The sequence below is a fragment of the Rhinopithecus roxellana genome, chromosome 7 (genome assembly GCF_007565055.1).
Source record: "Rhinopithecus roxellana isolate Shanxi Qingling chromosome 7, ASM756505v1, whole genome shotgun sequence".
In the NCBI taxonomy this organism is placed as follows: domain Eukaryota; kingdom Metazoa; phylum Chordata; class Mammalia; order Primates; family Cercopithecidae; genus Rhinopithecus; species Rhinopithecus roxellana.
Window position 1 is genome coordinate 151742826 of NC_044555.1, and position 27016 is coordinate 151769841.

General features: G+C 37.5%; 1 protein-coding gene and 1 non-coding gene across 2 annotated transcripts in view; one reads left to right on the top strand and one right to left on the bottom strand.

Annotated features, from left to right (window-relative positions):
- Positions 1–27016, bottom strand: part of ZMAT1 (zinc finger matrin-type 1) — a 50417-nt gene that overhangs the window by 21535 nt on the left and 1866 nt on the right. The window contains exon 2 of the mRNA XM_030934359.1: positions 2159–2268. Within this exon, the coding sequence (XP_030790219.1) occupies positions 2159–2268 (110 nt within the window). The remainder of the gene's footprint in view (positions 1–2158; positions 2269–27016) is intronic.
- Positions 12033–12135, top strand: LOC115898822. Its single transcript, XR_004058487.1, has one exon. It is a non-coding gene; the product is annotated as a U6 spliceosomal RNA (small nuclear RNA).

Genomic DNA, 27016 nt, shown 5'->3' on the forward strand with positions numbered 1-27016 from the left:
CAGTTTACATCTCCAAATGCAGTGATGACAGTGTCTGTTTCCCCATATTATCTTGAAGTGTTAAGTGTTATTAGATTTTAATTTTTCTCAGTATTATGGTTCTTATATGATAGTTTATTATCACTTTAACTTGCATGTCCTGTATGATCACTAGTGAAGTTGAGTATCTTATTCCATGGACTGTTCACATCACTTTCCCATTTTTCTATTTGCTTTTTGTTCTAATTGATTTGTAGTCCTTTCTATATTCTAGACACTAATCCTTTGTTAGTTATATAGGTTATAAATATCAACTAATGTGAGGCATATATTTTTAACTTAGTTTATGATTCAAAATTTTTTAATGTCATATAAATTTCTTCTACAGATATTGTGACTTATTTGAAAGCCGTGACTTATTTTAAAGGTGAAATTGTTGTAGATATAGGAAACCAGGCCAATAAAATAAAACAGGATAAAAGCCTCAAAAGAAACCAATATGTATGTGGAAATTAGCATACAATAGAGGTGCCACTACAAATCAGTGAGGTAAGGATCAACTATACAATAAATAGTGCTGGAACAACTGGCTATCCATATGAAAAACCTGTTGTCACCCTCCATACACAAAAATCAATACCAGATGGATTATAACATAAGAAGTAAATCTTCAAAGTTTTAGAAGAAAATAGAGGGAAGTATATGACAAAAGTGTATAGAATGGTTTATTAAACACATAAGCACAGACACAAAAGAAATATTAATAAATACAACCTCATTAAAATTCAAAACTTCTGCAATACTGTTATATTTTACAGTACTATACTGAGAGAGTCTTTGTATCTTTTTTTGTAAAAATGCATGTGTACATGTGTGTGTGTGTTCAGAAATCATATTGGAATCACAGAAGCAAAAGAGAAATTCAATAATGGTTAACTACAAGTGATAGAATTATAATTTATATTTATTTTCCTGTATTTTTGCCTATTTTCTAGACTGAATAGTACTATATGATTCCATAAAAAGCTGTCTTTCCAATGTAAATTAAAATGGTTCAAATGGATAAATTGTAGTTATCACAGAGCCCCTTGACTGTCTGTCTCTGTTACTAATTCTAAATCTTTGATCTATGGAGTCTAAAGATGTGCTGGGCACTCTCATACATTTGATTTCACTTAATTCTCACAAGTATAGTAAGAGATTTTTACCACTATCATTTTACAGGTCCAAGAAACATGCTCAGAAAGGTAAAGTGACTTGCCAAAGCTTATGTAACTAGTCAATGGTGGAGTTAAGACTTAACCCCACCTCCTCTCGATGCACAGTCAACACAATTTCCCTATCTGTAATTATAGTAAATTAATTTCAACCAACATTAGGACTAAAACATAATTACCAATAAGATTAGCAATAGAAAAAACAAGATGAGGTGTTTAAAAAAGTAGAACTGGCATTACATTAGTTTTAACTGAATATGTCTAGTATTTTTGGTAACCTAGATACCAGATATGAAAGAAATCCAACAGCTCATCAGATGATGTAGAAACATGAAGCAACACCAGATGAAGGGAAAGAACACTGGATATGAAATCAGAATAAATCATGTTTAGGCTTAGTTATACCAGTGACTAGCCATGGAGAAGTGTTAACCCTCTGGGTCTCAGTGTTCCAATCTATAAACTAAGAGAGTAAGGACATTAAACACTCTCTCTTTTAGCTCTAGGATTCTACATTCCTGTGTCTAAAAACACATGGCTCAATCAAGTGCAAGACTGGTTTGTTTTGTTTTTATAGTCTTCATTTGCTATAAAGGAAGACTCTGGGAGTTCTACATAATATCCCTTGATTCACATTAATAGTTTCCTATGCAAGCTTCATAATGCCTCCCTTATATTTAATACAAGGGTGGATGGCTTGATGGATACAAAGCGAGGCAGAGTGGTGTGAAGAAAAGAAAACAAGCTTTGGAGTAAAAAGACTGAGCTTAAGTCTGAATTCCCCAAACTTAAAGTAGTATATTACCATCCCTGTCTGAGCCAGTCTCCTCATCCATCAAAGGAAAATAACACTACCTTTTTCACAGGATTCTCATAGCAATCAAGTAAGATGACTTACGGGAAGTTTACTTGCTACATTTGAAAACCTGCTTTAGACCCTATTTCCATTATTTTTAACCTACCTCATAATGTGAAATTCTTTGTGATTCAAACTGTAGCATCACTCCACATACTTGACAAAACTTATCTGTAAAAAGTTCAGCCTTTTCCTCCTGTTCATTCCACATGGCATCTGTGAATAAAAAAGGGAAGACAAATATATCACATTAATAAATATTTAGAGGTATCATTTTTCATTCCTCGACTATGTATGATTTCATATGCCACTTCAAATTTGAGTGCTTGTGAGGCTAGAGTAACAGCTCTTTGTTCGAGTATGCAATTTAACACACACATACTAAGTATCCCTCTAATGACAGATATGGCAAGAGGTATTTATTTAGTATGGTAAGTCTAGGCAATGGCATTCTAAAGGAATCATTATGGGGGCACCAGTAACTTCATGAGCTTCATGGAATGACTTGGGACACCCGTAATTAAAGGCTGGGTTTAAAAACCCAGCCTTGGCCAGGTGCGGTGGCTTATGCCTGTAATCCCAGCACTTTGGGAGGTTGAGGTAGGAGGACCGCTTGAGGTGAGGAGTTTGAGACCAGCCTGGGCAACAGACCAAGACACAATCTCTAAAATAACAGAAATAAAAATTAGCTGGGCATGATGGCAAGCGCCTGCGGTCCTAGCTACTCCAGAGGCGGAGATGATCACTTGAGCCCAGGAGGTCAAGGCTGCAGTGAGCTATGATTGTGCCTTCCAGCCTGGGTGACAGCAAGACACTGTTTCAAACAAACAAACAAAAAACCTGAAAACCAACCAAACAAACAAAAAACAGCATTGATATTTTGCATTTAACAGCAGACAATCCTAAGAAACGCTTTGTTTTAGGACTGCCACTTGTCACAGGATTCTCATTAAGAATCAAGAGATTTTTACCACTCTCATTTTACAGGTCCAAGAAACATGAAGCTATGCCTTCAATGTTATCTAGAAATCACAAGGAACCACAAAGTATCTTTGCCCATAGTGGGCAAACATCCTTCATCATTGTACAAACACTAGCATACTAATGTGGCCAAACAAGTCTCACACAAGCCCCTCAAAGCTATAATGTAATGTTCGTATACATATCTAGAAATGTATACTATAGTGTTTCTCACTGTAATAAATAACACATGCCAAAACTTTCTGCATTTACACTTGAGGTCTATACTGTCATCTAAACTTCTTAAGAACTACACCGTATTCTGCCAAAGTTTATCCATTTTTCTATACAGTATGAGTCACAAACATCAAAATTCTCATTGTTATTTGGCTATCAAAGTGAATAAGTTGGTACCACATGCTTTCACAGAGATGCCAATTGCTTATTAAATGAATAAAAAGTTGTAGAACAAATACAATACATCAAATTCCCAATACTAACAAAAATTAAATATATGCACAGAAGAATCTGGAATAAAATAAACCAAATTTAAAAATGGTTAACTCTGGTAAGTGGGCCTAGAAAAGGAACAAGGAGAGACAACTTAATGTTTAACTCTCTGTACAACTGTCTTAATTTTTGCAGAAAAGCAAGCATGCAGGACTTTCTAATTAAAAAACCATTAGGACAGACATCATCAAGATGGTGGAGTAAGACTCTTCAGCACTCATCCCTCTACAGAAACATCAATTAAAATAACTATCCACAAATGAAAATACCTTCACAAGAGCCAAAAAACTAAAACACAAAACAAATATGCAGGAGATTATAGCAGTACCTGGGTGTAGCACAGAAATAAGGTGCATTCAAGAAGGTAGGAAAGAAAGTTTTACACTATCAGTATCAGCCTTCTACCAACCCCAGCATACAGTGGAAACAGATAACCCTCTGTGTGAGAGAAGGAGAGGGAAGTGAGCACTGAACTTTGATTCGAACTCCAAAACTGGACCCACCCCAGTAATATCCAGTGCTAGGAAGACCCCCACAGCCCTAGACTCCAGGACAGTACCAGTGGACTCAGCCTCCAGGCCTGCTCCAGTGCCAAGCTGAATCATTCAACCCCAAGCTCCAGGAATGCACAGTGGACTTGGTCTCCAGGTTACCCCAACATCAGGCCAACCTCAGCAACACCATGCCCTCGACCATCTCCAGCATTGGACTAGCTCCCAAGGCTCCTGGCTTCAGGCCAGGGCCAGCCCCAGCACCTGGCCAACTCCCACAGCCCTAGTCATAAGGCTGGCACCTGCAGACTCAGCCTCCAGGCCAGCCCCTCGAGGGAACTAATATAGGCCCCAACAGGCTGGTACCCACAGACTGAGCCTCCAGGCCTACCCCAGAACCAGGCAGGATCCCACAGTCCAACCCTCCAGGCTGGCTCCTGTAGCCCTTGCTGGAGCTCTTGCATCTCAGTGTTCCAGCAGACCCAGAGCCCAGGTCAGTTCCAGTAGACCACAGTGCTGGACTTGCCCCCATGAACACAGGTGCCAGGACCATCCCCGTGTGCCCAGGTACCAGGCTGGCCTGGTGGCTCCAAGATCCACATTAGCCCCCAGGGACCTAGCCTCTAAGCTAGCCCTTGCACACACAGCCTCCAGGCTTGCTTCTGCAGACTCAGGCTCCAGGCCAGCCACTGGAGCTGAGTCTGCTTCAGGTTCCACACTGGTCCCAGCACCAGGGCCCAGGCTCCAGAGGACCCAGGCTCCAGGCTTATTCTAGAAGACCCAGGGTCCATGCCCACTCCTGTAGACCCCAGTACCAGGCAGGACCCCTTGGACTGAGGCTCCAAGACCACCCCTGCAGACTCAGGCTCCAGGTCTATCTCAGTGATCCCAGGAACCAGGCACCTCAGTGATCATTTCAATAATCCAAGATACCCCAGTACTAGGCTAGCCTCCACGGACTCAGGCTCCAGGCCCATGCTAGTGGACCTAGGTGTCAGGCCCATCCAGTGTTCAGCCAACCCCTATAGACTCAGGTTCAAGGCTTACCCCAGCACCAGGTGAGCCCCTGTGGACCAGGCTTCAGGCTGGCTCCTATGGTTACAGGCTCCAGGCCTGCCCTTGTGGACATAGGCTCCAGGCCCATTCCTCAAGACCCAATCAACAGATCCACCCCAGTGGATTCAGGCTTCAGGGCCAACCCTGAAGACCCAGATACCAGGCCCGCTCATCTGCTGACCCAGTTAGCAGGCCAGGCTGCCCAAGGACTTCAGCAACAAGTGCATCAGGGACATACCAGATGGTCTGCCTGGGAATCTCTGCATGGGCTAACTGGTAAAGGGCTTTCCCAGAAAAATTAAGTCTGCAAAAATTGGAATAAGTCCTTACATTTCTTTAAATGTGCAGACATTAATGTAAGACAATGAGAAACATGAAAAACCAAGAGACAAAACACTACCACAAGAACACTATTTCTTAGTAGCTGACCTCTATACAAACTGACAAAGATTCAAAATAACTGTTTTCAGGAATCTCAAGAAACATAAAAAAAAAAAAAAAAAAAATAGAGAAACAATTTAATGAAATCAAGAAAACAATAAATGACCAAAATTAGACATTTAACAGAGGGACTGAAATTATATTTTAAAATTATCAAATAAATTCTGGAGCTTAAAAATGCAATGAATGAAATGAAAAATGTAATAGCCTCAACCTCAGAATTGACCAGGCAAAAGAAATAATCTATGAACTCAAAGATAAGCTATTTGAAAATATACAGTAAGAGGAGAAAAAAAGAAAAGAATGAAAAGGAAAAACTAAACTAGAGCAGGAGTATCTATATTTATATTAAATAGAAACCATTGAAGACACTTATTTTTAAAGTTATGTTAGATATCTTCACCAAAGCTTAATTTTCAATACCATTACATGGACTAAAAAGGCTTACTTTTAGAAGTGCATACTCAAGATAAGAATAAATGTAATTAGAAACATGTAAAACATAACATAATGAATAGTTACAAATTTATCTCTATTACATATAGTATCACCTCTGAATTATTTTTGAGATTGTTTTAGAATATAGGATTTATCTAACTCTGATTCTAACATCAGCACTGTAAAGAAGTTAATTAAAATGCATTTCAGGACTTCCTTTTTTCAGGATTAACTACTATGTGCAAATTGAGCTTAGTGGTATAATCTTGAACTTTCCATCCATTAAAATCTTTAATAAGAATAAGTAAATATAGGAGGCAGAGCAAGATGGCAGAACAGAAAGCTCTACCAATTGTCCCCCCACCCCACAAGGACACCAAGCTAACAACTATCTACACAGAAAAAAACACCTTTACAAGAACCAAAAATCAGGTGAAAGCTCAAAGTACCCAATTTTAACTTCAGATCACTGATAGATGCACGTAACAGATAGAAAAAAAAAAAAAAAAAAAAGGTCCTGAATAGCTGATGCCACCCCTCCCCCATCCTGCAGCTGCAGCCTGGTGCAGAGAGCATTTCTGGATGCTGGAAGGGAGAACACAGCAATTGTTAGGCAGTGAACTTGGTGCTGTCCTGTTAGAGCAGAAAGGAAAACCAGACCAAACTCAGCTGGTACCCAACCAGGGAAGGAGCACTTAAACCAGCCCTAGCCAGAGAGAAGTTGCTGATTCCAGTGGTTCAAAGTTGAGTGCCCGCAAACCTTACCTCTGAGGGCCAAAGTCCTCTCAGTCTCTAAGTAAACTTGAAAGGCAGTCTAGGCTGTAAGTACTGCAACTCATAGGCGAGTCCTAGGACTGAACTAGGCCCAGAGACAGTGGACTGGGGTGAGTGGGGGGCACATGACATATTGAGACACCAGCTGGGGCAGCCAAGGAAGGACTAAAATCACCCCTCCCTTAATCCCAGGCTGCATGGTTTGAGGCTCCAAAAGAGACCTCTTCCTTCTGCTTGAGGAGAGGAGAGGGAAGAGAAGAGAGGACTTTGCCTTGCATCTTGGTTACTAGCTCAGCCACACAAGGATAGGGCACCAGTCAGAGCTGTGAGGACCCTGTTCCAGGCCATATCTCCCAGCTGACATTTCAAGACACACCCTGAGCCAGAAGGGTATTCCCTGACTTGAAGGAAAGGACTCAATCCTTACAGCGTTCATCATCTGCTAACTGAAGAGCCCTTGGGACCTGAATAAACCAGCAGTGATACCCAGGAACTACCTTGAGGGTCTTGTTGAGCCTCTGAGGCTTGCTGGCTTCAGGTGAGGCTCAGGAAATTACCAGCTGTGGTGCTATGAGGCAAAACTCCTTCTGCTTTAGAAAAGCAGAGGGAAAAGTAAAGAGGACTTTGTCTTGCCCCTTAGGTACCAATACCACCACAGTGGGGTAGAGCATCAAGCAGGCTCCTGGGGTCCCTGATTCTAGAGTTGACTGTTGCACAGCATTTCTGGGACTACCCTGGGCCAGAGGGGAGCTCACAGAGCTGAAACGTGAGTCCCAAGCCAGGCAGAATTCACCCCAAGTGCACTTAAGAGCCCCTGTGCCTTAACGGAACACCAGTGGTAATCTGGCAGTACACCTTGCCTTGTGGCCAGGGGTGGCTGTGGCTATGGGGTGAGGCTACTCTGCCTTTGGAAAGTGAAGTAAGGATAAGAAAGACAGAGTGTGGTGGTTTGAGTACCAGCTCAGCTGCAATACAATAGAATACCAGGTAGACTTCTAAGGTTTTTTAACTCTAGTCTCTGACTCCCAGACAACACTTCTAGACTCACCCACAGATTAGGGGACCTCACTGCCCTGAAAGGAAGGACACAGGCCTGGCTGGCTTTGCTACCTGTGGATTGTAGAGCCCCAGGGCCTTGAGAAAACATAGGCATTAGTGAGGGAGTGGTTACAATGGGCCTTAGGCAAGACCCAGCTCTGTGCTTCAGGTGTGACCCAGCACAGTCACAGTGGTGGTGGCCACAAGGATGCTTGTGTCAATCCATCCCGATTTCAGTGGCTCAGAACAGACAGAGACTCTGTAAGTTTGGGAGAAAGTAAAGGAAGAGAAAAAGAGTCTCTGCCTGGTCATATAGAGAATTCTCCCAGATCAGGTTCAAGACCATCAGGGCAGCACTTCTACAAGTCTGTGAAACCCCACAGTGTTACAGGGTCTGGGGTGCCCCAGAAAGAAGACACAACTTAGATCACAACACCCACATCCTTTCAAATATCTGGTAAGTCTTTCCAAGAAGGACAGCTACAAATAAGCCCAGACAGTGAAGACTACATTAAATGCCTAACTCTTTGATGCCCAGACACCACAGAACATCTACTAGCATCAACACCATTCTGAAAAACATGACCTCACCAAATACACTTAAAAAGGCACCAGGGACCAATCCTGGAGAAACAGAGACATGTGGACTTTCATAGAGAGAATTCAAAGTAGCTGTGTTGAGGAAACTCAAAGAAATTCAAGATAACAGAGAGAAGGAATTCAGAATTGTATCAGATAAATTTAACAAAGAGATTGAAATAATTGAAAAGAATCAGGCAGAAATACTGGAGCTGAAAAATGTAACTGGCATACTGAAGAATGAATTAGAGTCCTTTAACAGCAGAATGGATAAAGCAGAAGAAAGAATTAGTGAGCTTGAAGATAGGCTACTTGAAAATACACAGAGGAGACAAAAGAAAAAAGAATAAAATACCATGACACACACCTACAAGATCTAGAAAATATATTGAAAAAGGCAAATCTATGAGTTGTTGGCCTGAAGGAGGAGGTAGAGAAAGAAATAAGGTAGAAAGTTTATTCAAAGGGATAATAATGAGAACTTCTGAAACCTAGATAAAGATATCAATATTTAAGTACAAGAACATTATAGAGCACCAAGCAGATTTAATTCAAAGAAGACTACCCCAAGGCATTTAATAATCAAGTACCCAAAGGTCAAGAATAAAGAAAGGATCCTAAAACCAGCAAGAGAAAAGAAACAAATAACACACAATGGAGCTCCAATATGTCAGGCAGCAGACTTTTCAATGGAAACCTTACAGGATAGAAGAGAGTGGCATCATATATTTAAATGCTAAAGAAAAAAGAAACCCCTTTTACCCTAGAATAGTATATTCAGTGAAAATATCCCTTAAACATGAAGGAGAAGTACTTTCCAAGACAAACAAAAGCTGAGGGATTTCATCAATACTAGACCTGTGCTAAAAGAAATGCTAAAGGGAGTACTTCAACCAGAAAGAAAGGGACATTAATGAGCAATAAATAATCACCTGAAGGTACAAAACTCACTAGTAAGTACACAGAAAACCACAGAATATTATAACACTGTAACAGAGGTGTATAAACTACTCTTACCATAAGTAGAAAGACTGAAAAATGAACCAATCAAAAAGAATAACTACAACTTTTCAAGACACAGTACAGTAAGATGTAAGTAAAAACAACAAAAAGTTAAAAAGTGGAGGAATGAAGTTAGGGCGAGTTTGTATTAGTTTTCTTTTTGCTTGTTTGTTTATGTAAATAGTGTGTTAAATTGTTATCAGGTTAAAATAATGGGTTATAAGTTACAAGAAGGGATCTGCAAGCCTCATGGGAACCTCAAACCAAAAAACATACAATAGATACACTAAAAATAAAAAGCAAGAAATTAAATCATATTATCAGAGAAAATCATCTTCACTAGGGGAAGACAGCAATGAAAGAAAGAAGGAAGAGAAGACCACAAACAACCAGGAAACAAAAATCAAAAGGGAAGAACTAAGTCCTTACTTATCAATAATAATACTGAAGGTAAATGGACTAAACTTCCCAATCAAAAGACACTAACTAACTGAATGGATGAAGAAACAAGACCCACCGATCTGTTGCCTAGAGGAAACATACTTCATCTATACAGACACACAGACTGAAAATGAAAGGATAGAAATAGACATTCCATGCCAATGAAACTAAAACAGAACAGGAGTCACTATAGTTAGATCAGACAAAATAGATTTCAAGACCAAAACTGTAAGAAGAGACGAAGAAGGACACTATATGATGATAAAGGGGTCAGTTCAGCCAGAGGGAGGACATAACGATTTTAAATAGATATGCACCCAACACTGCAGCACCCAGATATATAAAGGAAATATTACTCAAGTGAAAAAGAGAGATAGGCCCCAATACAATGACAGCTGGAGATTTCAACACTCCACTTTCAGCATTAGAAAGATCTTCCAGACAGAAAGTCAACAAAGAAAGAGCAGATGGAATCTGCACCACAGATGAATGGATCTAACAGATATTTACAGAACATGTCATGCAACAACTGCAGAATACACATTCTTTTCCTCAGGACATAGGTGTTTCTCAAGAATAGACCATATGTTAGGTCACAAAACAACTCTTAAAACATTCAAAAAAACTGAAATAATATCAAGCATCTTCTTGAACCACAATGGAATAAAACTAGAAATCAATAATAATAGGAATTTTGAAAACTATGCAAATACATGGAAATTAAATAATATGCTCCTGAATAACCAGTGGTTCAATGAAGAAATTAAGAAGGATATTGAAAAATTTCTTGAAACAAGTAACAATAGAAACATAACATGCCAAAACCTATGGAATACAGCAAAAGCAGTACTCAGAGGGAAGTTTATAGCTGTAAGTCTCTACATTAAAAGAGAGTTTAGAAAAACTTCAAATAATCAAACGATGCATCTTAAAGAACTAGAGAAATAACAGCAAACCAAACCCCAAATTAGTAGAACAAAAGACATAATAAATATCAAGCAGAAATAAATGAAATTGAAATAAAAAGTACAATACGAAAGATCAATGAAACAAAAAGTTTTTTTTGAAAAGTTAAACAAAATGGACAAACCATTAGCCAGACTACTAAGAAAAAAAGCAAGAAGATCTAAATATATCAAATCAGAAATGAAAAAGGAGACATTACAACCAATACTGCAGAAATTCAAAGGATCATTAGTGGCTACTATGAGCAACTATATGCCAGTAATTTGGAAAATCTAGAAGAAATGGTCAAATTCCTAGTTAGATACAGTTTACTGACGTTGAACCAGGAAGAAATCCAAAACCGTTTAGGCCAGTAACAAGTAATGAGATAGAAGCCGTAATAATAATAAAAAAAAAAATCTCAGTAAAGAAAAGCCTGGGACCTAATTGCTGAATTCCAGCAAACATTTAAAGAACTAGGACCAATCCTACTAAAACTATTCTGAAAAATACAGGAGGAAGCAATACTTCCAAACTCATTCTATGATGCCAGTATTACCCTGATATGAAAACCAGACAAAGACACATCCAAAAAAGAAAACTACAGGCCAAGATCTCTGATGAATATTGATGCAAAAGTCCTCAACAAAATACTAGCAAACAGAATTTAACACTATATTAGAACGATCATTCATCATGACCTAGTAGGATGTTTTTCCTGGGATGCAAGGATGGTTCAACATATACAAATCAATCAATGAGATATTAATAGATCATAATAATAGAATAAAGGATTAAAAACCATATGATCATTTCAATTGATGCTGACAAAGCATTTGATATAATTCAACATTCTTTCGTGATAAAAACCCTCACAAAACTGGGGAATAGAAGGAACATACTTCAACATAATAAAAGCCATATACAACAGACCCACAGTTAGTATTACAATGAATGGGGAAAAACTGAAAGCTTTTCCTCTAAGATCTGGAACTTGACAAGGATGCCCAGTGTCAAAACTGTTATTCAACATAATACTAGAAGTCCTAGCTAGAGCAATCAGACAAAAAAATATATATAAAGGGCATCCAAATGGGAAAGGAAGAAGTCAAATTATCCTTGTTTGCCAATGATGATATAATCTTATATTTGGGAAAACCTATAGACTCCACAAGAAAACTATTAGAACTGATTAACAAAATCAGTAAAGTTTCAGGAAACAAAATCAACACACAAAAAGGACTAGCATTTCTATATGCCAACAGTGAACAATCCGAAAAAGAAATTAAAAAATAATTCAAATGCTTGCTTTGGCAGCACATATACTAAACCTGGAATGATACAGAGAAGATTACCATGGCCCCTGCACACGGATGACATGCAAATTCATGAAGCATTCCATAGTTTTCACCTCATGCCAGTCATAATGGTGATTATTAAAAAGTCAAGAAACAATAGATGGTGGCAAGACTGTGGAGAAATAGGAACACTATTAAACTGTTGGTGGGAATGCAAGTTATTTCAACCATTGTGGAAGACAGTGTAGTGATTCCTCAAGGATCTAGAATGAGAAATACCATTTGACCCAGAAATCCCATTACTGGGTATATACCCAAAGGATATAAATCATTCTGCTATAAAGACACAGGCACATGACTGTTTATCACAGTACTATTTACAATATCAAAGACATGGAACCAACCCAAATGCCCATCAATGATAGACTGGATAAAGAAAATGTGGTACATATACACCATGGAATACTATGCAGCCATAAAAAGGAATGAGATCATGTTCTTTGTAGGGACATGGATGAAGCTGGAAGCCATCATCCTCAGCAAACTAACACATGAAGAGAAAACCAAACACCGCATGTTCTCACTCATAAGTGGGAGTTGAATAATGAGAACACATGGACATAGGGAGGGGAAAAACACACACCGGGACCAGTTGGAGGGTGGGGGCAAAAGGAGGGAGAGCATTAGGGCAAATAGCTAATACATGCAGGGCTTAAAACTTAGATGATGGTTTGATAGGTCCAGCAAACCATGGCACATATATACCTATGTAACAAACCAACATGTTCTGCACTTATATTCTGGAATTTAAAGTAAAATTTAAAAAATCTTAAAAAGTAATCCAATTTACAATAGTCACACATAAAATTGAATACCTAGGCATTAACTTAAGCAAAGAAATGCAAGATCTCTAAAATGAAAACAGTAAAACACTGGTGAACGATATTGAACAGGACACCAAAAAATAGAAAAATATTCCATGTTCATGGATTGGAAGAATCAATATTGTTAAAATCTCCATAGGACCCAAAGCAATCTACAGATTCAAAGCAATCCCTATCAAACCACCAATGACATTCTTCACAGAAATAGAAAAAAATCTCAAAATTTATATGGAACCACAAAAGACCCAGAATACCCAAAGTTACCCTAAGTAAAAAGAACAAAACTGGAGGAATTGTTCTTCTGTTACCTGACTTCAAATTATACTATAGAGCTAAAGTAACCAAAACAGCACGGTACCGACATAAAAGTAGACACATAGACCAATGGAACAGAATAGAGAATCCAGAAACAAATCCACACACCTACAGTGACCTCATTTTTGAGAAAGGTGCCAAGAACATAATCTGGGGAAAAGACAGTTTCATCAATAAATGGTGCTGGGAAAACTGGATATCCATATGCAGAAAAATGCAGCTAGACCCCTATCTCCTCTATATACAAAATTCAAATCGAAATGCATTAAAGACTTAAATGTAAGACCTCAAACCATAAAATTACTGCAAGAAAACATTGAGGAAAATCTCCAGGACGCTGGTCTTGGCAAAAATTTCTTGAGCAATACCCCACAAGCACAGGCAACAAGATAAAAACGGACAAATGGGATCATATCAAGTTAAAAAGTTTCTGCACAGCAAAGGATATAATCAACAAAGTGAAGAGACAATTCACAGAATTGGAGAAAATATTTTCAAACCACCCATCTGACAAAAGGTTAATAGCCAGAATATATAAGGAACTCAAAGAACTCCAATGGAAAAAGTATCTAATAATCCAATCAAAACATAGGCAAATGATGTGCATGGACAGTACTCAAAACAAGACATACAAATGGCAAACATGCATATGAAAAGGTGTTCAACATAATTGATCATCAGCAAAATGTAAATCAAAGCTACAATGAAATAACATCTCACCCCTGTTAAAATGGCTTATATCTAAGACAGGCAATAGCAAATGCTGGCGAGGATGTGGAGAAAAGGGAATCCTCATACACTGTTGGTGGGAATGTAAATTAGTACAACCACTAAGGAGACCAGTTTGGAGGTTCCTCAAAAAACTAAAAATTGAGCTACTATATGATTCAGCAATCCCACCGCTGGATATTTACCCCAAAGAAAGGATATCAGTATATCAAAGAGATATCTGCACTGCTATATTTGTTGCAGCACTGTTTACAATAACAAAGATGTGCAAGCAACCAAAGTGTCCACCAACAGATGAATGGATAAAGAAAATGTGGTACATATACACAGTGGAGTACTATTCAGCCATAAAATAATGAGATTCAGTCATTTGCAACATCATGAATGGAACTGGAGATTATGTTAAGTGAAATAAACCAGGCACATAAAGACAAACATTGCATATTCTCACTTATTTGTGGGATCTAAAAATCAAAACAACTGAATTCATGGACATAGGGATTAGAAGGATGGTTACCAGAGGCTGGGAAGGGTAGTGGGGGGTTGACAGCGGGGAGGTAGAGATGGTTAATGGGCACAAAATAAACAGAATGAATAAGCCTAGTATTTGATAGCACAACAAGGTGTCTATCGTCAGTAATAACCATATATTTTTAAACAACGTAAACAGTAATTGGGTTGTTTGAAACTCAATGGATAAATGAGGGGATGGATACCCCATTCTTCATGTGCTTATTTCACACTGCATGCCTTTATCAAAACATCTCATGTATTCTACAAACATATACACCTATATGTATCCATGAAAAGTAAAGGCTGGGCGTGGTGACTCATGCCTGTAATCCCAGCACTTTGGGAAGCCAACGTGGGTGGATCACAAGGTCAAGAGATCGAGGCCATCTTGGCCAACATGGTGAAACCCCATCTCTACTAAAATACAAAAACAAATAAATAAATAAATAAATTAGCTGGGCGTGGTGGCACACGCCTGTAGTCCCAGCTATTTGGGAGGCTGAGGCAGGAATCGCTTGAACCCAGGAGGTGGAGGCTGCAGTGAGCCGAGATTGCGCCATAGCACTCCAGCCTGGTGACAGAGCAAGACTCCATCTCAAAAAAAAAAAAAAAAAAAAAAAAAAAAAAGAAAAGAAAAGAAAAGAAAAGTAAAAATTAAAAAGAGAGTAAGTAAATATTATTCTTTGATTACAATATAACTTATTACAGAAGAACCATTTCTTTTGAGGAAACAAAAGGAAACTATTAAAGGTTCAAGAATTCCTAAAATTTAACACTTATCTCCTAGATCAACCCTTAATTCCAGACTTCTCCACTATTAACAGTCAAAGTTTGAAACTGACATTCAAGTTCATAAATATCAATGCAGTTTTTTGTTTAAACACACCCTTTCATGACTGGCCCTCCAGATCATTTCCATGAAGCCTATGAAAATACTAGTACTCCTACAACTTTTCCTTTAGAATGGCATTGCCTACACTTACTTCCTTTGACTCATTTCCTCAAAAAAGTTCTTGGTCTCTCTCTCTCTCTCTTTTTTTTTTTTTTTTTTTTTTTTTGAGACAGAGTCTCGCTCTGTCGCCCAGGCTGGAGTGCAGTGGCGCGATCTTGGCTCACTGCAAGCTCCACCTCCTGGGTTCACGCCATTCTCCTGCCTCAGCCTCCCAAGTAGCTGGGACTACAGGCGCCCACCACCACGCCCGGCTAATTTTTTGTATTTTTAGTAGAGACGGGGTTTCACCGTGTTAGCCAGGATGGTCTCAATCTCCTGACCTCCTGATCCACCCTCCTCGGCCTCCCAAAGTGCTGGGATTACAGGTGTGAGCCACCACGCCCGCCCCTCTTTTTTTAATCAAATGGCATAATATTCCCAGGATTAAAATCTCAGTCATTTTTCTCCCCAGAAAACTACTGACTCATTATCAATTCTAGCTTATAACATTTTTCAACATCTACCTTTTCCTTTTAATTCATAACACTACCTAGTTCAGGCCCTCAGTGTCTTAGATATCCTATAGCTTTATTGTTATGTATTGAGCTTAGTTTCAAAGTATTATGGTAGATATTTTTGAGAGATAAGAAACAACAAATATTTAATGAGAGCTTCTGTATGTCAAAAATGATAGATTATCCCTTTAGACCTTAAGACAAATATGCAAGGTAAGTGGCACATTTGCCTGAATGTTCAAAAATTTTGAAGAATAGAAAATTAGGATTCAGTGAAATCAAAATAACCTATCACATGTCATTTGGTTTAGCTGGAACTTAACTTTGCATTATCTTGACTCTTTTCGTTATGCATACATAACTGTTCCACATGTTGGAAATGACAAACTACATGATGCAATTCCTAATTTCACGAAATTGACAATTTAGTAAGGAAGATGAGATGTGAATTGAAAGAACTATGATCCCAAGACCAACATGGTCGAAGTGTTATAAGACACAAGAAGGTAGAGTGTGCTATTGCTGAGGAATTTGGGAGGGGGGGAAGGTTTCTGGAGTGGAACAGATTTTGAGCTAAACTTTAAAAGATGTGTAAAATTCAAATAAAAAGAGTGGAATAAAAGTTATTTCAGGGGAGGCAAGGGTATGAAGGACAATAATGGAAAGCTTAGAATAAAACCAAGTCATGATGGGCATCACAAGGGCATATGGACTTAATTCTGCATTCAACAGGAGCAAAGGAGTGACTTAAAATGGGTATATCAGGGGTCAGTTTCAGGCTTCAGGCTTGAACCAGAAGAAGGGCAGTGGGCACAGAATGGAAGGAAAAAATAGAAGAGGTATATCAAAACTAGACAGTATTGAAGTTTGAGTTTAGAACTTGCTATGAATACAATAATCCTATAGACCTATTACTTTTTTTTTTTTTTTTTTTTTTTTTTTTTTTTTTTTTTTTTTGAGACAAGGTCTTACTCTTTACTTGGGCTGGAGTGTTAGTGGCGCAATCATGGCTCACTGCAGCCTCCATCTCCTGGGTTAAGCGTTTCTCCCACCTCAGCCTCCCAAGTAGCTGGACTACAGGCACACACCACCATGCTCAGCTAAGTTTTGTCTTTTTTGTAGAGATGGGGTTTCACTATGTTGCCTAGGCTGGTCTCAAACTCCTGGGCTGAAGTGATCTGCTTGCCTCTGCCTCTGCCTCCCAATGTACTGCGACTACAGGTGTGAGCCCCTGTGCCCGGCCTAGATCTATTACATTTAAGCTTAGTAATGTTGTTCCTGATGCAAGAGATGGAGCTTTGACTTTACATCCAATAAATTCATCCACAATTGTCAGTAACAAATTCTCTTTGTGGGTGTAATAAAATGTGTTGATGCTCTGATTTCAGTAATTGAAAATTAAAATACATGAAAATATGAAATTATAAAAGATATTGGAGTGATGATTCGCATTTACAATGTACTTAAAATTAAAAGGTAGACTGTGAGTTCCACAAGGAGAAAATAAAGGAAAAAAAAAAGAAAAATTAAAATGTACTTAAAAGGATTTATCCAATTTTTTTCTAAGTCGCATGCTTTCCTCAAACAGTTTATATCTACTTAAATATTCAGGAACAAATCCTAATGTAAAAATAATTATTAATCAGGGTTTTCTATCACATCCACACACATAGCTTTTCAAAATCATACATACTGAATTAAAATCAAAGTATCTGTGGGTGGTTCAATTCATCCATAAGTGATTCTTATGATCAGTTAGGATGGGAATCATTGCCCTACAGGACAGGCTTAGAATCTTACACATAATAGCTGTCCAATATCTATTTGGTGACTAAGTTGATTGATATAAAAGTCTTGTCATCTAGAATGGTACTTATCAAGCTAAATTACGCTTTAGTCTAACTTGAAGAGATTTTTGGGAAAAAAAAAGATATGTAAATGTACATCTTTTTTGCACTACTTCAAATCTACTTAATTCTCCGAAGTTGAGGCTAAATAATCTCTGCTTTTAGCCTATATTCGGATGTAATCTCTTAGCCAAACTAGTCATTTTGTTCAACCTTCTACCATGGTTGTTTTCAAGCCTAGCTGCACACCAGAACCACCAATTAAAACATACCAGAGCCCAGGATCCACTCCAGACTAATTAATCAGAATCTCTGAGAGTGGTTCCCAGTCATATTTTACTATTTGTTTTGTTTCTTAAAGCTTCCCAGGTGATACAACAAGGGTAAGTGTAAACCTTCTTCTAAAACGACAATCCTTCAATATTTTAAGACACCTTTATTTATTTAGGACATATTTATTCTTCCTTCTCGCTCCACCCTATTTTTGAATTAATCCTAGTATGTCATAATTTCTAATCCTTTTATTAGTTTGCTTAAATCCCTGCCACTCACAAGGTGTAACCTAAACACAATCACTTTAATACTGTAATAACAACAAATAAGTAAAATGGGACCACCTTTTTCACCCTGCTGTTAACTAGCTGTGTGACTAAGAACATATCACAGCCTTTCAGATTTGTGTTTCTACCTGACTTTATATGGGTTGATAGCGATCAATGACAAAATATATTTTAGATGGGAATATATACGGAAGCAAAATTTTGGTGGGGCACTTATTTTTTTAAATTGTGGTAAAATCCATGTAAAATTTACTATCTCAACCATTTTAAGTGTAGAGTTCAGTAGTATTAAGTATATTTAACTTCTTATTTTGAATATTTATTTTCTATTAATGTAGTCTACAATAGCGTCATCATTTTTTGGTGGTCATATCATACTGCTGACTCACGCTCAGCTAACTTTAAATACATGGTTCTTTTTGATCTGGAACTGGTTAAACTATGTCCCTCTAGGACATAGTTATATAGATAGAAATTTTTCTGGCTCCCAAAACAGATCCAATATATACTTCTATTTTTTAATTTAAGTTTTACCTTGTTAGAGTCAACCAATCATTTCCAGCCTTTCAAGATATTTTTGGATCTTCTAGAATCTGCCACCAGGAGGCTCATGGAAGGGGGGTTTCCACTGAGAACAAATTTATAAAATGGGTGTTCTTTACCAGAGGCTACTGTATACTGCCAAATTCTCCTCAGGTTGCATTTCCCCTAAATTTGACATGAACTTGATGATGTCTACTTTCTGAAAGTCATGCCTAAGGCTTGGACAGGTTAAGCAGTTTGCCCAAAGTCACACAGTTGATAAGTGTCAAAGCCAGGATTCAAATCTAAGTCTGCCCAAGATTTCCCTGAGAACTCGCTCTTAAAAAGGCTAGTCTCTGTTGTCGAGGCTGGAGTGCAGTGGTGTGATCTTGGCTCACTGCAACCTCTGCCTCCCAGGTTCAAGTGATTCTTCTGCCTCAGCCTCCCGAGTAGCTGGGACTACAGGCATCCACCACCATGCCCGACTAATTTTTGTATTTTTAGTAGAGACAGGGTTTCATTATGTTGGCCAGGCTGGTCTTAAACTCCTGACCTCAGGTGATCCGCTTGCCTTGGCCTCCCGACATGCTGGGATTACAGCCAAGGCTAATCTTAAAAAGAGACTTCATCTCCAGGCTTGACATATGTAAGAAACTTATGTCTGATTCACAAGAGATGCTAAATATTTCTTTTGATCGACCCGACCCCCAACCCCCACTATTTGAGACATGATTGTTGGACTCCCAGAAAAAAAAAATGACCAATAGCCAATTCTGGAAGTCGAGAGGAAACAGGTGACAATACAGATGTTTTTCAGCCTGTTTCAGGGTGACAGCTTAGAGGAAAGGTCAGCCTCAGGGAACAGATGTTAAATTAGAGGATAGGTGAGCAGATAATGTTGACTGTGAGGAAGATGACTGGGACAGGAACTAATGTTTACTGAGAACTCACTACCTGTCAGGAATAAAGGTGTTCTGGCAAACAATTGGGACTTAGGAGCTGATTCTAGTAGAAATGGGAACCAAGGGATAGCTGAAAAAACTTGGGGGCATCTACCTCTCTCTTTGTTTCTTCTTTATACTCTCATCATGTCTTTTCTTTTCCTTAACTGATTAGAATATGAAATAAATCTATTTTTATTGGTTGGTTGTTAAGTGTGGGTTTATACTGATTCTTAATTCCAAAAGTAGTAAGAGTTGTAAAAAGCAGTAGGATGAGAGAGACTGCATTAGTTTTCACCCTGCTATTAACTAGCTGTGTGACTAAGAACGTATCACGGCCTTTCAGATTTCTGTTTCTACCTGCCTTTATATGGGTTAATGGTGATCGATGAAAAAATGTATTTTAGATAGGAATATATACAGAAGGAAAATTTTGGTGGGGTACTTACAGAGGACCCAAATACCTTAGTTGCTTCTAAATACGAAGCACAGAAGATGATTTAAAGTTTTAAGCAGGTATACAGTTAATACAAACCTTTAAGGGCCTAAAAAATCAAAGGGTCCCAATATTTCTTCTCCTACTCCTCCATTATTTTTATTTTCTTGTCTATGTCCTAACCCTAAAGCTGGTTCTCTCAAAAATATCTCTTTGTAAAAATCCATGAGGCATTTCTACTACCAAGTGTAATATTTTAATAACTGCAACTAGAGTTAAAAAGAAATTTTTTTGCAAAATTAATATTTTGGTTATGATTTAGGTATAATAGTGAGTTTTCCTCAATTATAAATGTAAAAAATTCATGGCAGATGATCTTTTATCTTTCAATCTAAGAAATTAGGAGAGCTAGGGTTAAAAATATAAACAGATTACACATTAGAATATCAAATGACAATATACTGAATGTTGTGAAGTATGATTTAAAGTCACATCTGGAAAAAATACACTTCTTTGAACATGGTACAGTAAATACTTCCTGGTTAATTTTAGGCGTATTTTTTCAATATTTCTAGCCTAGAAGTTTTCAACTGTTCTTCATTTCCTGGTACATTTGAATTTTTTATGCTACTATAAACTTGGAAAAGAGATATGGATAGAGAAGCAAGTTTTTTTTGTTTGTCTTTTGAGACAAAGTCTCACTCTGCCACCTAGGCTGGAGTGCAGTGGTGCAATCTTGGCTCACTGCAACCTCTGCCTCCTGAGTTCAAGTGATTCTCCTGCCTCAGCCTCCCGAGTAGCTGGGATCAAGGCATGCGCCACTGTGCCTGGCTAATTTTTGTAATCTTAGTAGAGATGGGGTTTCACCATGTTGGCCACGCTGGTCTCAAACTCCTGACCTCAGGTGATCCGCTCACCTCGACCTCCCAAAGTGCTGGGATTACAGGCGTGAGCCACCGTGCCCAGCCGAGGAGCAAGATTTTATAATCAGAATCAAAGCCTACTTATTAAAAATTGGTATTGAGATCTTAATGACACAAAGGCATGCTCTCAAATATGGACTGGAATATACCGTCTTTAAAATATACAAGAATTTCTGATGCTGATATCATTTATTTCTATTTTAACATGAAACAAAAGCAATGGGGAATAAGGAAGTACTATCAAAAACTAGGTTCAAAATGGGAAGATAACCTATATCTGATAATGAAATAAGGGTTTAAAAATAATAGGATGTGGAAAAGATAAGATAAAACCAATGTTTACTAGATGGTCCCATTTATACTCAGGGTATAAGAGGGTAAAATTGCTTTGCAATGCTGTGCTTTGTGGTAATAAGAAACTATTCAAGTTGCCAACTGTTAACAAATTAAGCATAACTTTTAAATATATATTACTTTCCAGAAACTAAATACATCAGAAAGTTCTTCAGAGTGGAGAAATATGGTCATCTAACAAAACTATGACCTATATGTACAGAGTTTCAATTTGGGATGATGAAAAAGTTCTGGAGATGGACAGTGGTGAAGCTTGTTTGACAATGTAAATGTACTTAATGCCACTGAATTTCACACTTAAAATGGCAAAGTTTATGGTATGCATATTTTACCACAATGAAACATAAAATAAAATATTGAAAAAAATAAAAGATAAAAGCATCTGAATCGCTGCATGAAGGACAGCTGCCCTGTAGAGTCAACCTGCTGCTCAGAGGAAACTGCATGAGCAAGTGATGGTTGTTTTGCAACCATGACATAAGCAATCCACTTCTGAATAACATTTATGATGGTTATTTGAAATGAAATGGTAGTTTTGTGACAAATTATAAATGGGATCTGATCAGAGAGCTCATATATTCCATGTAATGTATTTGATTACATTTAAGTGTGCTTTCAGCAATTGGTGGGAGAATGAGTAAACTCCAATTTTCTATAAATAAGAGTGTTTTTCTTCTTCATTTCCCTCTTACAAGAAATGTTTTCATTACCTAAGAAAATAAATATTTCATAATAATTTGTAATGGGGAGAAAAACTATGACCTACAGCACTGGGATGTAGGAAAAAATAAGTAAGATTCTGAGTTGGTCAAACAGATTCAAATCCCATCTTTACCCACAACTATATAGCCTTGAGCAAATTATGTAACTACTATGGACTGTTTTTTATTTCACCCAAAAAGTACAGAAATACAATGTATAATTTTTAATTCTAGGATTTGGTGAATGTTAAATGAAATAATTTTTAAAATGTTCAACACATGTAGGCCCTTGATAAAGTATGCTTGTTCACTAACCCAGAAGCTTTGAACTTTTTACTTAATATTATACATAATCATTTTATTTAGACCCGAGTTATTTTAGAGGTCATCCAGTTCATGGTTTCTCAAACTTGGCACTATTGTCACTTTGGGCCAGATAATTCATTGTTGTGAGGAGCCTGTCCTATACATTGTAGGATATTTGGCAGCATCTTTGGCCTCTGCCAATCAGATGCCAGTAGCATTCCATAGTTGTGACAACCAAAAATATCTCCAGACAATGTCAAATATCCCCTGTAAGGCAAAACTGCCTCCAGTTTAGAACCAATCTAGTCTAATGTCCTCATTTCATAAATAAGGAAGCTAAGGCCCAGAGAGGTAATAGGAATTAAAGAACTGAGGGAGGTAAAATGTAAAATATATGATTTGAGACTCAGGTGGATTTGGTCTATTAAAAAAATTCTAGTAGTCTGGGAAGAGACAATAGTAATAGCAGAGGGATATTCTTAGGTCAATAAAATGCAATTAGGAGTACTAACAGCTCACGTTCTACAGACTTGGGCATTACTAAAATCCCTTATGTTGATATAAAATACTCAATTCACTTTGTACCAGACTATCTGCCTTCAACGATATAAAAAGCAAAGAAGTTGACTTGACAGAAACTTACTTTTTGGCTACTTTTGTTGGATTGGGCCTACTCCAAACAGCAGCACTATTATGTGAAAGTAAAGTAACATTAACTTCTGCATTCAAAAGTGCAGCTGAGTGTGAAATCCAAATGATCATATTTGAAACTTTCTCCTAATTAATGCTACTACATAAAAACAGGCAATTTAAGATGAAATGCATTTTTATGACAAAAATAAAACATTTATGGCTTGAGTAAAAATAATTAATTTGGTCCACCCGTGCTTATGGAATTATAAACCATGTAGAATCTCTGAGGAAAGGAACCAGAAAATTACCATATTTCTTCAGTTCCGGGCAAGAGAACTCTCTGTTCATTCCAATTAAATGTTCTTTGTTAATCCCCAAGTTTAAGCTATTCAAATTAGGTGACTCTATTTTAGATATAACTGGCTATATTTAATAAAGTGAATCTCATTTGCATTTGTTAAATGACAATTAGGTTGAGTTGCACAAAACCCCAAATTTCCTCTTCAGGATAACCTGTCAGATGTTTATGGGAAAAACTTGCTATTAGATGTTTTAATGCTTTGCTGAAGTGCGAAGTTCACAGGCCAATTGATCTTGATGCAAACACATCTAGCATTGTAAAGGATTCGTTGTATATCCTATTTTAATAAAGTAACAAAAATGGAGCAAACTTCTGGACTGACTGCAGTATCATAAACATAAATCTTATTCTCAATCACAGATTTAAAGTCAGGCATTTAAAAATCTGAGAAATAATCATTTTAATTGTGCAAAGAGCACATGTGCGATATTCTCCATGATTATACTTTTAGAGATAAACTCCCTCAAGCATTCTTGATTAAATATATATTTTTTAAAAAACTGACTTGCCCTTTGCAATCTTTTAATACCATCAGAATCTTAGAAAAGAATGAGCAGAGCACAGCACTAAGTTATAGGAGACTGGGGGAACTGAGTTAACTTACACAAAATGTTTTAACTCTTTTACCCCTAAAGGTCACACTCTGTTTAAGGAGTTTTCATGAATAATAGCTGTGGTAGAAATGCAGATCTGTACCTATCAGCATGATGACCACTCACAGCTATAATGCTATCTAGTGTCCTTAGTTTTTCAGTTTATAAGATTAACACCTGACTTATGAGTTTGCCAAGTTTTAGCTACTTTACACAGTTATCACAATCAAACAAATAATGAAGGGTTTCCCATGGCATGGTTAACAATTACAAATTACAACAGAATTAACAAAATAATTCGGAGTACTAGTTATATGTTTAACATTTACATTGTCTTTATTTAAACCAAGTCCTCTACCTTCATAATCATAAGCACTTTGTGGCTAGCCAGCTCAGGGTTCATGCTTGTGAAGTCAGAAACTGAATTAAGGTACTGTGTAAATCCATTAATACACTCGATCACGTGACAGCTGTTTTGCATCAGAAAGCCACCAAATACATGGCATTCATTCCAACAGGTTAGTAAATGTGAATGAATCTGCAAGGCTGGTTTCAGATGGGAAAGAATCAAAGTTTTTATCCTAACCGATATGTAATAAATATAGTAGGGGGTATGCTTAAGTTAGTCTTTAAAACAAGCTTAGTTAGTATTTTCACACACTGAAATCTAACAGAGGGTCAGAAACAAACAAATAATAATTTACCTCTCTCCAGACATCTCAACCTGCCAAATGCAGAGAATTAAAAACTAATTCTGTAACAGTTTACTATTCTTCCCTCACATCAACATTAGATTTACAGTATAATTTGCTTTACTGTGCCTGTAGTATATATTATGAGCTACAGAGTACAGATTTATCATAAACAATGGAATGGTCCTGTGGCTCAGGATTCTGACTAGTAACATTTAAAACTGCATTCCTTCCCTTATTTAAGTATTTTATAATTTTACTATCAAGCACTATTACTGAGTTGTTTAGTATAGCTGTGTTTGTCCGTATATCCTTAACACTAAGCACAGTGCCTGGCACACACACATAGAGGTGTTCAACAAATAATTCCTGAATACATGAAAGGTTACCCACTAGATTTTCTTTTCCTTTCTTTTTTTTTTTTTTTTTTTTTTTTTTTTTTTTTTTTTTTGAGATGTAGCCTCTCTCTGTTGCCCAGGCTGGAGTTCAGCGGCGCGATCTCGGCTCACTGCCACCTCCGCCTCCCGGCTTCAAGTGATTCTTCTGCCTCAGTCTCCCGAGTAGCTGTGACTATACGCGTGTGCCACCATGCCCGGCTAATTTTTTGTATTTTTGTAGAGACGGGGTTTCACCATGTTAGGCAGGATGGCCTCCATCTCCTGATCTCGTGATCTGCCCGCCTCGGCCTCCCAAAGTGCTGGGATTACAGGTGTGAGCCTCCGCGCCCAGCCTACTCACTAGATTTTCTTATGGTGGACTTACTATCATTTGACTTGAAACTTTACTGAATAATATGGAGACAAATGATAGTCTTGTTAGGTAATTGCTACACAAACGGATTAATAGCTAAATAAAAAGCTAGAAGGTCTTCCAATCTAAAACAGGATGCATTTGATATATTTTTTCTTAAAAGGAAGAGGTAAATAAGCAAGAATTTTTTTTTTTACTATGAATATACCAGAATGTTATTGTTGTGTGAAAATTCATTTTTGAGCCATTAAACATTTTTGAAAAATGAAAGATGAAGTGTCCCATAAAATCTCATAATTCCCTTTACTGTGAATTCTGAGTGTATATGTGTCTTTTCACATGGCATTTCTTTTCTTTCTTTGTTCTATTTCTAGGTTTACTGCTCAATGTCCCATTTGTAATCTTTGAAAGCTTCTAATATTCCCTGTTTGCTAGTTTCTAATGTCCACTGACATTTGTTCATTATTCACCCCAAGACAGATGAAATCCTCAAGAATAACAGCTACAGTTCAAAATGGATCAGCAAATGCTTTTCCAAACCACTTTTAATCATCCTATAACGAGTGGACTTGCAATAATTGAATCTTGACAATTCTTTGACATCTTTTAGAGCAATCTCTTAACTAGGATTTAAGCAAAAGATACTGGTACACCACCAAGTAACATTTTCCTTTCTTCTCCTTTATCCACCATCATAATTGACAACCATTTATGGCCTTTATATACATATAAACAAAAATATTTTGAGGCCTAATAGTGTTTGGAACAGTGCAATATATGAAATGTTTGCCATTTGTTAAGTGAAAAGGTGAGAGAATTGTAGTTTGGACTGAATAGTGAATGAAGGACATTTAGCTAAAATGAAATGGTAAGAGATAATTTTTAGGTTGACAATTATATTTGGTTTTTCATATGCCAGTAAATTTTCTCAACACTAACTCAACATAGATCTCATTATTCACTGAATGTCAGGTGGTAACTATCAGAACAGGTTTCTTACGATTTATGAGTTATTGTTCTAGTGCACAGCCATGGAAATGTCATTGAAAGTGTATCAATTCAGAAATGCAAAATCATGGTTGATATTTTCAGATCTGAAACCAACCCTCGGAGTGTGGGTAGTTTTATTCCCTTATTTCAAAAATGTCAAAACCCAAATCGAGGGGCATGGGGCCTCTTCAGGGTCACAAAGTCCAGTGAATTAATTAGCAACTGAACCTACGTTAACTGCATCACACTCCTATGCCAGGGTGCTCATTTTACTGCCTCGCAATAATATAGGTAAGGTATTGCTCCTACTTTATGAAATTAGCTCTCTGAAAGCCTTTACTATTTGCATATATTCAAAGATACTGCAAACAAACCACTTACACCACCAGGCAAAAAGCCATTTTTTTTTTTTTTTCCATGAGATACTGGTCTTAAATCTTACTGTGAGTAGACGATGAGAGTCAAATTGAATTGTGATCTTGATGCCTATAAAAC